Consider the following 17,213-nt stretch of genomic DNA (forward strand, 5'->3'; position numbering starts at 1 on the left):
GTTGGGAAAAGCAAGTCAATGAAAAAAAACAATCCTGTACTTAAAGTAGAAGATCCTGTGTTACGTCTTGTCCTTAGCTCTTTGAAAATTTATTTCAATCTAAGGCCATTGACTGCTTTACTGAGCACAGCCACATGCCAAATGAGGCTGCCTGATGCACTCCCATTCCTGCCCACTCTTGTAAATAAATACATTTAATTATATTAACTTCAAGACACTTCTCTAAACATCTGTCCTTTCAACCATAGCAGTTCCCAAAGAAACTCTCAAATTGTGAAAGAAATCACATCTGTCTCTTGAAATTCCTAAACATACCCCTGGTTTCAGGCATCTAAAACTCTGTCAGCACAAACTATTCTATTTGGATTCATTTCTTCAGGAGAAAGAATGTGACTGCTGTCATCAGGTTCTGTGGTGCCACTCTTAATATTGGTCAATTTTAAAAACTAAAGCATGTGTATTCTAATGAAGAAAAGCATTAACGCTGGAAACATGAAAATAAAATCATAAAATTCTAGATGAAAACAACCAGCTTCATAATGGGTTGTTATTACAGTATCTTTACCACAATGAGGGTGGTGGTGGTCTACCACCTTATTTAGCAGGTAGTAACTTCCTTAACAAACTTTTAAAATCTCTATTAATTTATTAATTAATTAATTTGTTTTTAAAGAAGACACAATTGGACATTCTGCCTCCCCACTGGAAGACTGGGAACACACTCATACTCTTTAGTATGCCCTTTTGCTTTTAATCCTATATTTTTCCCATTTTGTGAAGGCAAGAAACTTGTACTTGTGAAGCTGAGGCCTGGAACAGAGAACATCTTCTAGATACTCTGATGATAATACTGGCTATATTACCACGTTTCTTGAAGATGTGGAGTGAAATTTACACATGACAACATTTCCTGTTCAGACTATGTAGGCACTGAAAGACAGGTCTGTCTGCTTGTCTTGCAAAGAGGTTGTTGCCAAAGACACATATCACTGGAAGCCTTTTCAAGCACTTCAGGTTTCATGAGTCAGTCAAAGATAGCAACAATTAGCTAAGGCCTTAACTCAGTTAACTAAATAAGGAAACTCTCATTGTAAAACTGACTAATTAAAACATTGGGCCAAGACTAACCTGGAAGAAGGAAAGTGAGAGTTGAATTTTAATTTAAAGACAAGTGTCTAAATATTACAGTGGATAAAAATAAGCCCTGGTTAGCAAAAATCTGTTCATATGTTTACTACATGTGATTTAACATCGAAGACTAAGCAGAAATGCAATTCATAATGACTAAAGCATAGTAAGAATCAGTGAAGTATAATTCCAAACTTCCCACAAGAGTTTTTAAGATCTGTGCTTTTATATCCCTTGTAATTTCTTCTAGCAAGCTACTAGAACAAGGCACAATTTAATGGCTATAATTATCAATAAAAAGAGTATTTGTGGTCTTCCTCGTGATGCACTTTTCATCTTTTGCTTAAAAATGCCAGGTAGGATGTTGTTTTCCAAGCTGTAGAAATGCTGAGTTGTTTCAAGCTATCTCAAGTTTCAGCCTAACTGAGGGTCGGCAGATAACGGGATATCTCAGTTAACAAGACAAAACAGAAGGTTGCCTCAAGTTATCTCAAGGCTCAGCCTGACTGAGGGTCGACAGATAACGGGATGTTTCAATTAACAAGATGCTTCAACATAACAGAAGGTCGACAGATAGCAAGATGTCAGCTACTTTGTTCTCATTAATTTTTAACCACAAGATTTATTCTATCCTAAAGTGAGTTTATACAATATCATGGCATACTAATTTGTATCAAGAAGATGGTTGATATTAATAAAGAAGGGGGAGATGTGGGAGTATGGCCATGAGGGTCGGCAAGCCCCATGGCTGATGGTAACATCAAACTCTTAACGATGAGGCCATCAGGAATGTAAAAGAGTTTAGAGGGAACAAAGAAGGGTGATTCAGAAGATGCCATGCAGTCTCGGGTTACTTGTTCTCCAGCCATTAAGGCATGGAAGTTGCTGGGTGTTTGCTGTTGCTGTTATATGCAAAGTTGTTTGACCAATGAAAAGTTGTTTTTGAAAAGGACTGCTGTGGGGAGAAGGGTGTAAGAGCGGAACCTGTCCTCAAGATTATTAAAAAAAAAAAAAAAAAAAAAAGCAAAATGATGAAGTTATGAAGTTATGTCGTCAATAAAGAAGTAGAAAGAAGGAATGAAAAGGAACAGACTAGCAGAATGGAGACTAGGACGGGAACAGGCACACTGATCGCCTCATGAAGATAGGTTCGGCCAAACTCGGCAAACTGCTCAAAGAAGCTCGTTCTGAAAGTCGCTGGAAATAGGTGCACCAGAGCTGGAGAGAAGCTCAAGCTGAGAGAAGCAGACCTGCGCGCACAACTGCCCCTCGCTGGTAAGCAGTTGCGCATTATGGGGGATCATACGTCCTTAGAAACAAAGACTGTCCTGGTAACCCTACAGCTTATTCTCCTTATTAACAATCAGACAGTTTATGTTCCTGAAATATGGGACCAAATTGAGTTCAAGGTATGGGACTCTGCTACTAAAAAAGACAAGGTAACGGCGGGATTGCTCAGCACCTGGCGAGCAATCTCTGAGGCCTTAAAGATCCATGCGGGACCACAGTCAGAAACGAGTAGCTTGCCAGGTAGTGAGGGAGCTGCGGGCTCTCTTACTGCTCCGACTGGTACGCCATCGGCCCCTCTGCTGCTACAGCCATCGAAGGCTTTTGCTGTTACGCCCCCTGGTGACCAGGACGTGCCTTTTGACCCAGGCCCTATTGGCCTTCAGAAGGAGATGGATATGTTTTTCTTCGATGCAAGAAGATTAGGATACATAAGGCCCGAAGGCCGAGTCGCTTGACAACTTAAAGCAAGACATATTGTTCAAAAGGAATGGAAAATGGAGACTGTAAAGTCATGGAACTTAAAGGATTTTTTGATACCTTTTTTGATTGTACATACGTGTAGGTGTACTCAGGTTTAGTATTGTCATGGTTCCGCTCGAGTGGGCCGCCGAGCTCCACCACAGCCGCTCTCTCACTCCCCCTCCTCAAAGAGGAATGGGGAGAAAATATGTGAAAAGGGCTCAAGGATTGAGATAAGGACAATAAAATCACGCAATAATTATTGTAACGGGCAAAACAGACTCAGCATAAGAAGATAGTAAGATTTATTGCTCATTACTAACAAGCTAGAGAAGTGAGAAACAAAGGAAAGAAACCAAAAGCACCTTCCCCCCCCATCCACCCTCTTCACCTCCTCCCCCGAAGCGGCGCAGGGGAACGGGAGAATGGGGGTTATGGGTCAAGTCTACAGCGCTTCTTCTCTGCCGCTCCTTCTCGGTCCACTCTTGTCCCCTGTGTTTGTGGGGTCCCACCCCGGGATGCAGTCCTTTATGAACTGATCCGAGCGTGGGCTTCCACAGGCAGCAGCTCTGCCAGAACTGCTCCAGATATGGGTCCGTACCACAGGGTCCATCCCTCAGGAGAAAACTGCTCCAACCTGGCTCCCCTATGGGCAGCAGCTCCTGGCAGGTCACCTGCTCCTGCGTGGTCTTCTCTCCACGGGCTACAGGTCTGGCCCGGAATCTGCTCCGGCAGGGGTCTTCCACAGGCGGCAGCCTCTGTGGGTGCAGGGCCACCTGCTCCATTGTGTTCTCCTCCACAGGCTGCAGCATGGAACCCTGCTCCACCGTGGTACTGCATGGGCTGCAGGGGGACATCCTGCTTCACCATGGTCCTCACCACAGGCCGCAGGGGACTTCTGCTCCGGCACCTGGAGCACCTCTCCTCCTCCTTCTACACTGACCTTGGCACTGCAAGGCTGTTTCTCACTCCCTTGACTCTCCCGGCTGCTGTGTGGTGCAGCGTTTTTTTCCCTGTCTTAAATATGCTCTCACAGAGGCACAAACAACATCGCTTATTGGCTCAGATCTGGAAAACAATGGGGCCCTTCCCAAAAAACCATGGGGCAGCTTCTAGATCCTTCTCACAGAAACCACCCTATGGCCCCCTGCTACCAAAACCTTGCCACGTAAACCCACTACATGTGATGTAAAAGCAATGTTCTGTATATTAGAAAGTTGATGTTCGTGTGTGAGTGTTGGTAGAGCATAGACTCCCCGCGCCCTCAGCGTTGTTTACTTGCCTTTTATAAATACTCCTTTTATAAATATTATTAAATTCAGATTGAGTTGAGACTTCATTTATTACCAATAAATAAATAAATAAATAAAAATACATTAAAAGTAGAAAAATATAAATATAAGACTGACATTTGTCTTTTTTTTTTTTTAATTTTTTACTTAATGCTGAGAATTTTGCTACATTTGGAGAATAGTCATTACACAAGCTAAGTACAAAAAGAGAGGAAAAATATTTAAGCTTCAAATTATGTAAATCTTTAGTAAGGAACTGCAATATTTATATAATTATTAAAGCTCATAAAAAAAAAAAAAGTCAAGTGGCTTCATCTGTCAGGCAGAAATTATGTTATGCACAGTTGTGATGTCAGGTGGCCATTTCATTTGACAAGATTTGGGACTGACCATACAGTCAACATGTTACAAACATCCATCTGTGACACTGTTTCCCACGGAGAGCATACCAGTGAAGTGCATGTTATATGAATTACAATTTATGCTGTATTTGCTCTCCTGCTGGTCAAACGCTGGCAGAAAGAAGTAATGAGAAAAAGCCATTTTCCAAGCCATCTAAAGGTCAACATTACAGTTCACTTTGGGAAGTTTCTTGGGGTACTGACAATATTATAAAAACAATTTTCAAAAGTAGCACAACTGGATATATTTTTTGTATCCTCACTATGAAAGTGATAACTATTTAATCATCTTCCTTCCTTTTCATTTTCACCTGTTTTGCTCATTTTATTAGTTTATTTTTTCTTATTTTTCATTCAGGTACCGTTGATTTGCAAAGAATGCATGGAGTATCTAGTTGTGGAATAGGGGAAAATCATGGGGGACATGGGATACGCGCAGCCTTGTTGCTGAGTTTTCTTTTCTAATACTTTTAATTGTTCACACAGAGGCAGCTGTTAGTCTCCTTCTGTGGTAGTCACTGAGCTTTTTTCAATTCAAATTGCTTGCATGTTCTGTTCTTGCATATGTGACAAAAGGAGGGCAGAGTTTTCCCACTGCTGGGTTGTTGACAAGGAAGCCTTCAGAACAGCTGCACTTATTATTGCTTTCAGTGCACAATATAAAATGTCACCACCATGTCACAGCAGAAGTGTACATGCTGACACTGGACTTGGAAAGTACCAAAAGCAATGAGGGCCAGAGGAGAACCACTCTGCTAAATGTCTTGCTTTCAAAATACACATGGAGAACAAGTAAAGTTCAAAGAAATCTCTTTAAAGGATTAAATAGTAACTAATTTCTGTACTTAAGCACATGGAGTTTCACATTCTCTTCTCACTTCTTTGTCCATTCAAAAGATGAAGTGTCAAATTAAGGAGTATTTTATTTTATTTTATTTTATTTTATTTTATTTTATTTATTTTATTTTATTTATTTATTTTATTTTATTTTATTTATTTTATTTTTCTTATTGACTGTGTGCAGTGTTCATTGAACGTAAGTAGTAAACCTGGGTACATGATATTGCTGTGCAGGCTTGAATCCCAAAAAGGACTTGGCTGTCATTTCAGCATGTTTCTCTTTCCTGAGAGCACAGAATCAGATATTCTGCAGCTGCCCCTGAGCACCAGGGGTGCTCATGACAATCTGCCTACTTCTTTTACATTCTTCGTTTAACCACAGTGAATTTAGTCTTCCACTGCAGTACTCTGCTCATATCGGGAGGATTGAAACTGGTGTACTTGAGAGGGACAAAAAAATAAAATAAAAAAATAAAATCAATTCTATTCTTTAGCCTTCACTTACCCATGTTGTCTTCAACCGTCTTCACTGAACATGTTGCTGCATGGGTTTTTGACCTTGTCCAACTGCCTCAGTAGCTACTACATTTAGATGGACTTTGTCCTGTGCTATTCTCTTTTACCTTCCTTTCTTGTCTTATTCTTTGTTTTCTATTATCTGTTTTCTTGTTACTTTCCATTATATTACTCCCTTGTCTCTGCCCTTTGCTGTTGTCTTCAGATCCTCTTCTTTGGGTCTGAAATTGCTGTCCCCATCCAGTTAAATTTGCTGTTTTCAGTGTGCTGGCAGCAAAGTGAAATGTGATGAAAAGCTAATCTCTGAAGGGTTCTTTGCTGGCATATCACAGATCAGATTTTTAGTAAATTTTACTTTGCTTCCAGCACACTAATTGAATACAGCAGAGCAGAACAGCAGGGGACAGCAACAGAAGACACAGAGTCCTGACAAAGGCTTTCTCTAGGGGTAGGTGTTCAATTAGCATCTCTTATTAGATGGCAAATGCTAACTACCCACAGACAATGAAGTGCTAGATCATTCACAGATTGAAAAGTTGTGAATATGTACATCTTTGGGCATTCAGGCAAGTTCTGAATTGGCCTAAAATTGTGGGGCAGGCTGCCTATTGAAAATATTGGCCTTGTGATACATAGTTAGAAAACAGCACTTTAGAAGAGGCTAGTAACACTTGTAATATGTCTCCAGAAAACTCTAACATGTATATTTTTTCTGCATTTATTATTTAGTATGACTCTCAGAATGCTTGCTGTGACCCTGCAAGACTTGGCAAATGATACTGCATTTTTTTTCTGTTTCTAACAGTTAGATTGTTTTATAAGCAGTTGAAAAAGATGTGTTATATTTGCTGTACTGCTTTTCCATGCGAACAATTGTAGTAATTGCCAGAGAAAGGCCAAGAGGTTGAGAACAAATGCAGAGATATACTACAGTCTCAAATGAGCGCAATTATAAACAGAAGAAAATTGGCCCTTGAAACTTTAAATTGAAACAGACATAAATCGACTGTGAAACTGATTTGTAGGGCATTTTCCATTTTAGGATAGTGCTTCAGTCATACAGGTATTTGAACATCTGGATGTAGATCAATCTGAGATATCTATCACTAGATCACTGAATCACGTACTTTTAGGACTTTCAAAGAACTGAAGAGAGATGTCACATAAATACATGCTTGTTTATTCACTACAGAAGGTTAGATATCTTTTGTTCCTGTGCATTTACTCTTATATATTTATTTTCATAGTTCGGGTATTTATTTATTGATTGGTGTATCGTAATGAGGAAATTCTATTATTGGGAGACACCAACGGGAAAGAAGATAACAGCTGTTGAATTTCATTAGAGTGCTTGCAGAATCTTGTTTAATTGTATTTTTTGTTTGTTTGTTTTGTTTTCATCCTCTGTCTAGTGTTCTGGGGATTTAATATGTATTAATAGCCATTTCTAATTTGTTGCAATATCTTTGAAGTTTCTTATTCTTAAGTTGTCAGTATGTATTTATTTGAAAGAATTTTATGAAGATTCAGCAAAACATTAGGTACCTTCATAAAATTAAACAGATGCCAGGATGCCTTGCTGAATGCAGTAGTTTTGAAATTAAACCTCTGCTGCTGTGGTTTATGGAGGTTGCTAGGTATTCACACAGCTTCATCCACCTCATGCCACAGCTGAATTCCTAGGGATTATGCCTCTAACTAGCAGGAGTGTTCCTTAGGCAGTGCTAGTTTGGGATGACATGGATGAGTGCATAATTCGGAGATCATCTCCTGCTCCTCCCCAAAATACATTGCTCGTGGTGCAGTTTCCATTAAACCAAATCTGTCATCCTTTCATCTGTATGGAACATGTCAATATTGAAGGTTTCTTCTTAACCATGGGGATGCAATAAGATTTCTCCCTTACTGCAGCAATGATTGGGGTGAGCTGCACAAAGAGCCTCTGCCCTGTCATTCAGTTTTCTACTTTTCATCTCGTTACCTGTTGTCAATTTGCAGCTTCTTGGTAGCCTGCAGGAGAACATTTTTTTCCATGTATTTCTCAAGCTCCCTCCCAGTCTTGACAGCAAGTGCAAAATGACAAAATGGGTGTCTAGACATTGCTATATTGCTGTTCTTAGAACTGAATAGTCTTTGGTTTAGATGTCCTATAAATAATTGAGACGAGCTAACTCTGTGAATTAACACTGCTTCCAGTGTTTTAAGTGGAGTAGAATAACTGCTGTAAAAGGTATCCAAGCTTTGTGATGTTTCCTTGTTGTATAGTAAAATAGATTAATGTTTGGGACTTATACACTATTACAGTCAAATTGCTGCACTAAAGACAGTTCATGATTGCAATGTCTTGTTAAAGAACTCTGATTCAGCTTGTGTTTCTGCTGGACTCTTCTGCTGCTGCAATCTAACTGATAAATATTTTTAAAAGCCTATTACTTTCATAAAATTATTTTCTGGTTAATTTCTCATATATATGTATTAAATGGGACAAAGAAAGGTCTCTGGACAAACAACCACTATGTTTTGCTTTTAGCACTGCAAAAAAATGTTTTGTGACCTTGGGCAAGTCAATTAACTTATGTACAAAATAGGGATAATTAACATAATTTAGCAGTCCTAGGTAAAACTAGCTAAACAAAAGAAGTTCTGCAAAGTTTTTTGGTAGGTAGATTCTGTATGTACTGAATCAGGCAGAGGATAGAAATGGTTGGAGGAAAGTTAAAATAGTAAAGGAGGCAGATTACAGCTGAATAAAATGGAAGAAGAAATAGAAAAAACATGAGGTAAAGAGAATATGGATGTAGTGAGATGTGAGGTGTGAGATGATGGAACCATTTGGGATCAGCTGGAGGTGATCAATAATAGTAGGCATAGATCCTCTTTAAAGGGGGAAAGGGATCACTAGGATAAATATAAAGCTACATCTAAACTAATGAATCCCCAATGGCATTCCTGAACTTTGTGAATCAGCTACGGTGATGAGCTTTCTTCAAAGTTTAAGGAAAACAACAATGAAATAAGGTATGAAAATCAAAAAGGAAATATTTTCTCCAATGCATACTTTACATTTTGCATTAAGTACAAGAAGTCATCACTGAAAAAAATACTGTGAAGTAGAATATCATTTTGTAAGAATTACAGGCAATCTAAGTCATCATTTGAGAAGCACGTTTAAAAACTCAGTATTCCACTTGGGCTTGGAAGAAATCTTCCCTGCTCTCCGTTACACAGAATCTTCCATTTGCTACCTCAGGCACCTGGAACCGACTGACTTCTACCATGATTTTCATTACGATTTGTAAATATTCAATTCACACACCACTTTTCATGCCTAAAACCATGGTATATCCCAAACTCATATTATCAGTATCTAAATGCTGTTTTTACCAACATTCTTATTCAATGAAAAAATAATACACTTTTTTATTTTTATTATTATTTCCAAGTACCTTCACCAACATTTTTTTTAAATCTTTTACAATCTGACATTGTTAATCTAACCTATTTTACACAGCTGTAAGTTTTTGCATTTACTGCCACTATTCAAATTTATCTCACTTTCTGCTATAACAAAACTTAATGATTTTCCGTTGTGAGATTGAGTGGAGATGCAGCCATCAATAACTATATGAATGTGGAATGAATGTGTGAAAAGAATCTATAGAAAATAAATCTGTTTTTCCATAGAAAAGTATACATATGATGTTAAACTAGCTGAGAAGCTTAGAGACAAAACATGTCTAATTGCAATATTTAGCAGAAAATCATCCATGGTGTTCTGGAACACTTCTCAGTTTTTGGATGGAGCTTTTACTATTATTATTTTATATTTATTTTTTTAACAGCTCCATTGGAAATCCATTGTGAAATGTTTTATTTAACAGAATGTTTAAGAACATTTTAGTGGGTAGCTTGGCATCATGTTGGTATCACCTCTGTCTGCCTGGCACGTCAGACCTGTTTGTATGAGAAGCCCTTGGATAGGCCCCATTTGTTCTCCAGTTCAAATGGCATTACCCAGGAAACTAATTCTACCATGTGCTGAGCACCGTCAGTTCCTATTAACTTCAGCTTAAGTGAAAGGGCACAGCCCTTCTTAGGAGATGCAAAGCAGTGTCAGATCAGATTCTTAAGATGAAATTCAGTTCTTTGCAGAAAGCTTGCACAAAGCCTATGTATCATTTAAGTGCCACTTAATTCTTTATAATAGAGGTTGGAGTGGGTTTGAAGAGTGTGATAGGCTTTTTGCTGTCTGTCTGCAGAAGGCTGAATTTCACCCCCAGTGAATATACACAGTAAAAATGCAACTATACTGCCTCAGGAAATACATTGTATTCCGTTGCTTCGAGTAGTGTAACTCATTTCAAATTACTGATAGAAATTCTTGATATTGTGCTGATAAAATGGTTGTATGCTTTGCTCCCTGCATTATATATTTAGTTTCACCGTGATACTCTGCTATAGTGGGCAAACTGAAAAGTAAAAATGCAAAAATAGGCATAATCCCACAGATATGGATATAGCCTCTGATGTGGCTGCATGTGCTTAACAGAACTGTATGTCTGTATAAATACTTCAACTGGCCCACCTGGCTTACTTTTGGCATATGGCCCATAAAACAAGGCCTGTTAAGACAGGAATATGAATCCACATGTGTTATATGAAATTGTCATATGAATTGTCTGGAAGGTTTTACATAAAACTAACCCTGTTATGGAGGAAGGCACCTGCTGGATTAAACTGTACCAGGGAATTGCAGAGACTTGAGGGGGGGAGGGATAAGAGAGAGTAAAATGTGTCATCTTGGAAAGAGCAGTATAGGAGGGACATGAAGATTTGTAAGAGGAGAGAGATCCTGGGAAGCAGACAGTACCGGCGGTGTGGGTCAGAACACCAGGGCTGCAGCACTGGAGGCAGCCCTGGAGCTAGAGCACTTTAGACCATGTGAGCTGATTATTTAAAAAAAAAATAAAATAAAATTATATAGATGCATAAGCTAGTCTTAAGATATGTTTTAGATTTTATGTTCTGTAAAATTCTCTGGGTATGTTTTAAATTTGTGTGGATATAGCCAATACCCAGAGCAATGGCTTCATGTATTTGTGATATTACAGATAGCTGCATTCTAAGATAGCAAGCAAGCAAGTATCAAGAGTAATCCACAGAGGAAAGAAAAATATTTTTGAAGATTAGTTCAAATTATGTTTCCAGGAAAACCTCCCACCTGAGATAGCAGAGGCAATCTAATATAAATATTTTGAGTTTAACTGACTATTCAGTCTTTTACTGAGCCTTCATATTGTTGAGACATTGATAGAAATAGCCATTTCAATATGTGAATCACAAAATATATAAATGCAAATGGGTGAGGTTAGTTGTTAACATTTTACTAAGGTTTTCCTGTCAAGTCTGCAACTGAATGCACACTCAGTAAGGATGCATTCAGGAAGAATGTCGCTATTATCTGTTACATAGGAGATGTTAGCCTTGAAAACTGACACAATCCACTTCTCAACAAAGCAGTACCTATGAACCCCAAGTACAATCTGATTATATATAAATATATATATATATATATAATGTTTCATAAAAACTTAGTGGATCTGCTTCAAAAAAAATTGTGGTTATGAAAATTGTTTGGGAATCATTCCTCTGGTGATATATAATACCTAATGAACAGAGCAAATTCCTATGTAGATGTTTGGGAGTTAAAGTAGTTTTTATAATGAAAATCTTAATATGAGTTTCAGATTGAACTTCCACTGAAAGAAACTAGTGTTCGTTATATTGCTAGAGCTTACCAACAATTGTACCGGAACTGAGGACACAAGTTGTTTCATGTCAAAATATTGGAAAGGATTTTATTAGAAGACTTTAAACTATAGTTCTATTTCTTGCTATGATCTAGCGGCATTGGGAATTGTATTCTTAAGTAGTTCCAGACAGAGGAAGTCAGGAGGGTAAGTTGGCTGAATCACATATTCAGGTGAGCACAAAGAGCTGCCACTGCCACCGGGTATGTGCCTGCTTTTAAGCTCCTTGAACCTGACATTAATTTGAAACACCAGAAGCTTCATGTACACTTCTTTCCCCTGTAGCTCTCTTTTTGTTTGGCTTGTGATTTTTGAAGATTCATTGCATGACTCTGAGAATAGTGTCACATGTGAACATAGAAGAGAACATGATCTGTGTCCTTATATGTGGAATTTGTTCTCTCACTGAATCCTGAAACACACTTATATGTACAAGTTGAGGTGGCAAAGCTTTTTCATAGCCTAGTCTAATATTGCCAAGATGATCTCTGAAGGAAATGAAGACCATTTTCTGTGGATTACAAACCTTACAGTCTGAGTAAAAAATAGATTGTTTTGGGAGCCTTACCTAATTTAGCATGAACATATGGCACAATGCAAGAAATTCTGTGTCTGTATATGCATTTTATAAAAAGTATCCCAAACTAACACTCCACCATACAATTTTGCCTCCAGGGATAGAGTGAAAGAATTACAAAATGTTTGATATTAGTAATATTAATTAATATGCTTCCAGAATGAACCCAGATACTACAGAGCTGAACTCAGATGCTGTAGTATTATAACCCAGAAATAAGTTTACAGGAATTAAACCTACTGTTCTACCTGGCTTGGGAAAAAAACAAACAAAAAAAAAATCTCCCTACAGTTGTTCCACATCCACTTTAATGCAGTCAGAGCTCTCTTGTTCCATGACTACTTGCTATGTGACCTTCAGGATATTTTGCACAGCCAGCTTAGTTGAGACACTAAGCACTAACAGCACACAAAGTGCGCAACCCAGCATCTTTCAGATACTTAGGGACCTTCACCTTTCTGACTAGACCTCCTTTCCCCTGTAGTAATAGGGTGATAACTTGTTCAATTCTTTTCCCTCTGCTTATTGTCTCCTTCCCCATGATTTCCTCACTTTTGCTTCCCTGAGCATAGAATCAGAGAATGGATTCCTGAGTTGGAAGTAACCTACAAGGATCATTGAGTCCAACTCCTGGCTCCACACAGGACCACCCAAAAGTCAAAAATCAGACCCTATGTCTAAAAGCATTGTCCAAATGCTTCTTGAGCTCCAGCAGGCTCAGTGCTGTGCCCACTGCCCTGGGCAGCCTGTTCCAGTGCCCGACCACCCAGTGGGTGAAGAACCTTTCCCTTTGCCACCACCTTCAGCTTAATACTGTTTTACAAATTTCATTTGTGTTCAGCTGAATGAAAATGGCCTGAGTACGCAGCTCACTGCAGCCTGAAATTTCCTCTCCTTTTGTCTTCTTGGAAAAGAAGAAGAAAACAACCAAACCAAACCCAAAAAAACTCAGCATCGATGCCCTAATTCACACACTGCAAGTGGTGGTGGCCATGGCAGCCCATTTGGCGTGGGGATGTGGTTTAGTGGGGTCTGTTAGTGTTAGGTCAGAGGTTGGACTCGATGATCTTGAGGTCTCTTCCAAACTAGAAATTCTGTGATTCTGTAATACCCAGCCTGACCCTCCCCTGTCTCAGCTCCATGCTGCTCCCTCAGGTCCTGTTGCTGTCCCCAGAGAGCAGAGCTCAGCACCCATCCCTCCACCCCCCTCACGAAGGAGATGCCATGAGGCCTCCCCTCAGCCTGCTGTCACATCCTGCTTATGTTCCTAGTGCCTGCCTCTAACTCTGCCTACCGGTGTGAGTATTGCAGAGTTTCACAGCTGCTGCCATTATGTTGACCTCTTTAACTGATTATTGCATTTCTCTCTACACTTGCTCTCATGTCTATTCTCTCTGTAAGCTCTTCAGAATAAGAAGTATCAGGTTTATACAGTATATAACACAATGGATACCGGCATGGGTCATGTTTAGGCTACCTTATATAATGATTACTTAGAATAATAAGGCTCCAGTGGTTAGCATTCCAAACACTATTTCAATGACGGTAAGAAGCATGGCATTAAAAAGTTAGCTAACTTCTGTGTTCTTTTTATGTACAACAGGGCTATATTTCGTTTGTTGTTGTTGTTTTTTAAGATTTATTTTTATAATGAAATTAGTTGGCACAGCAGGTGCAAATAATTTTGTGAATCATAACCTATGGTAGCATTATTAGATTATGAAAATAGACAACTCTAATGAGAAAGTGCTTAGAGATAAGAGAAATGTGAACTCTCCTGCAAACCTCTTTTTATTTTTATTTTTTTCTGTTCAGCACGAATTATCAAAACAAAACAGTGGTGTGAAATGCTTCCATGTTTAGAAGGAGAAGGCTGTGATTTGCTAATCAATAAATCAGGCTGGACCTGTACACAACCAGGAGGTCGGATAAAGACAACCACGGTAAGTCACTTCTTTTTTCTGTATTTCCTTAGTTTCTTTTCCACTGTGGTTTACTGAAAAAGAGTGAGTTTTCTAATTGTTTTTTTCAGTACAGATAAGTAAGGTCTGGTGCCTTATAATTAATCTATGAGTCCAAGTGTGCTTATTGCAATGCATAGCAAAGTTACCACAAAGAAAGTAAAAATGTGTAATGCTTACAAGAGTGGAAATTATTCAAGGTTTTCTTAAAAGGGACCAGTGGTTTAACACGTGTTCAGACTGAAGACAGTGTCTTACTCCTTCACTGTATGAGAGGAAGTGTAAAATACAAAACTGAACACATGGTCTAGCAGGGCAAAAAGAAAGCTTTCACTAGGAAATGGGGAAGAAATGTTTTTGCTATTCCTACCATACTGGAAAAGCAAGTTGCACAGATAGATCTTTAGTTTTCAACGAGAGAATTGGTGAGACCTATAGAAGTCCTAGTAGAAGAACGCTTATATTTTTAGCTTCATTTTGATCCCAGTTTATTGATAGAAACCTCAAATCTTTGATTTGGTATCTTGGCACATGCACTTGTAGTGAATTTGAGCATGTATACGGCAGTGATAGTTTCTAGGACCTGTAATATATCAAACATTTCTAGAAAATATTCTCAAATGCCAATAATTTCCTAACTTCAGAAATGGAAAAAAATCTTGAGAAGTATAATAGAGGATAGCTTGCTAGACCTCTTGACATGATTTTTCCCCTATAATCTTTTTTAGATTTACAGGGAGCTTGAGTGTAATTTAAATAAGGGCAATTGCAAGAATATTTTGTCTTAAAAGTACTTATTAATGAGGACTAAATTAAGGCCCATCATCCCCTGTACAATTTCTCTGTCTGAGGAGGAGACAGACAGCAGTACAAAGCCTTTTAGAGCTTTAGAATATCTATATTTTAGAAAATTATATTTTTTTTCTCTTTTATAAAAAGACTGAATATTTGATAAGACTTTCTAAGATATATGCAAAGCAAACTCTATGAATTATGATCACTATTTTGATGCTCTTATACTTGCTAGATGTAATTTTCATTATGGACAGGGCTGCAAAGCTAACTCCTTTTCTGAGGTCTTACTTAAATATTGTTTGCCTTTATGTCCTTCAAAAAAAAAAAAAAAAAAAAAAAAAAAGGACAGGAAGGGAATAAATAGTTTAAACTCTAATGTTGGCTTCCGAGTCAAGGAGACCTAATATAATAACTTTGTCATGTTGATAGTATTATCTTAAGTCTTGTTAATGCGGAAGTGTTTTCTGTACTTGTGGTAAACAGATAACCCATGTACCATGATACATTATCAGCTGTCATTATAGTTCTTTATTTGATGTTTTATGCTAACGGCATGGCTGAGTAATGCAAAGTAAGCAGAGGATGTATCCTTCATTTTCTATTTTTAATAAAAGGTTTCAGATATCCTTTTAGATTTAACACCAGAAGCCTGATTCTGAACTCTTACTTGTTAGTGTAGCTCTTTAATGCTATTGACATGAATTGAATGACTCATGATTTTGATTAACACGAGAAATTATAATCATGCCCCATCTCAGTTAAATTATGGCTATGACAAGTATAATATTATTAAGCAGAATCTCCCCCACACAAAGCATGGAGTTGTCATTGGAGAGGAGTTATTCTGCCAAAGAGCCAACTATAGAACAGCTCTGAGCATAAGCCCTCATCTAACATCAAGCAGCCTTCAACAGTTGGTATCACACATGCAGACACACAACAAACACACAGTACTTTTCATTCAAGCCAGACTAGCAACTCAGAATGTTTAAAGAAGCTCTGAATCCAGAACAGGAAGGAAAAAAAAAAAAGGCAAACAAAAAGAAACCCCAAGACATAATGCAGTATTAGTCGTAATCCACACCTGAGTTGTCAGGCCCATTGTCGCATCTAAGTATAGCGGAAAGGATCAGAACTATGCTAGGAAAGACTAGGAAAATGGTCACCAGGAAGTATTGGGAAATGAATGACCTAACATATGACGTGAATATACATTAAATATATTATTAAGTGGAAATAATTCTTAACTATATCTGCAGTGATAGCCACATCAGGTACTTAATTTGCTAACTACCAGTTTTGTTAACTCACATTTGTTAATCTAGTATTTGCAGGCCTTTCCTGCTTCTATTAGTTGGTATTGTGAAGATGCTTGACACTAGGTCTTGGATTGTTATAGTGGTGATAGATCATTTAGCAGAGAAATCACTGGTAAATGTTGAAGACAATTATTTACTACCTGTACTGTGGCCAGAACAGTATTGAACTCTGATGGACTGAGACTAGCTGTTGTGTTAATACCAAATTTTGCTTAGATTCCAAATGGTTATGTGTAACTTTTGAAGAATTGGGTTTAGAAGTAACACGTGAAAAGGTAGAACTAGGGGGGATTCTACCCAAGGCATGAATTCCTTCTTATGTGAGAATATATTATAGGACTTCTAGTTTAATATGATTCTGCAAAAACAAGTATGAAACAGCATTCATTCTCTGTAGATGAGTTTAACATTTAATATTTTCCCTATAAAAATAACAAACAAATAGCATATGAAAATACCTTTTGCTTCAAAGCACAAATTTCTGTAAACTGCTACTTTATGCTTTGTGTCAAAATTCTTTAGACTACCTTTATGCAGAGCCAGATTTTTTCACTATGTGGCACTTTTTGTAATCACCTCTGGAAATAATGCAACCAAATCAGAATTCTCCCCTCACATGGGTAAGAGTGTTTTAAATCCTTTTTGTGCTCACTTTGCACAGCTATAAATGGCTACATAAGGTGCAAGGCAAAGGAGAATCAGGCTCAAAAGTATACTCTAAATGGATCTGGATGTCACTTCTGCCCTGTCATCCTTTCTACAAGGTGTGAATGAACCAAGGATTTTTCATCTGCTAAGAGGCTTTTAGAATCAAGGATTGACTGG

At 38.1% G+C, this 17,213-nt stretch overlaps 1 protein-coding gene across 3 annotated transcripts in view; it reads left to right on the forward strand.

Annotated features, from left to right (window-relative positions):
• Nucleotides 1–17,213, forward strand: part of TAFA5 (TAFA chemokine like family member 5) — a 335,125-nt gene that overhangs the window by 237,812 nt on the left and 80,100 nt on the right. For all 3 annotated transcript variants that reach the window (XR_004253833.1, XM_032195851.1, XM_032195859.1), the window contains exon 3: nt 14,129–14,256. Coding sequence is in view for 2 of the 3 variants with exons in the window: in XM_032195851.1 (XP_032051742.1) it covers nt 14,129–14,256 (128 nt within the window). In the remaining variant the exon portion in view is untranslated. The remainder of the gene's footprint in view (nt 1–14,128; nt 14,257–17,213) is intronic.

The sequence above is a fragment of the Aythya fuligula genome, chromosome 1, assembly GCF_009819795.1.
Source record: "Aythya fuligula isolate bAytFul2 chromosome 1, bAytFul2.pri, whole genome shotgun sequence".
Classification (NCBI taxonomy): Eukaryota; Metazoa; Chordata; class Aves; order Anseriformes; family Anatidae; genus Aythya; species Aythya fuligula.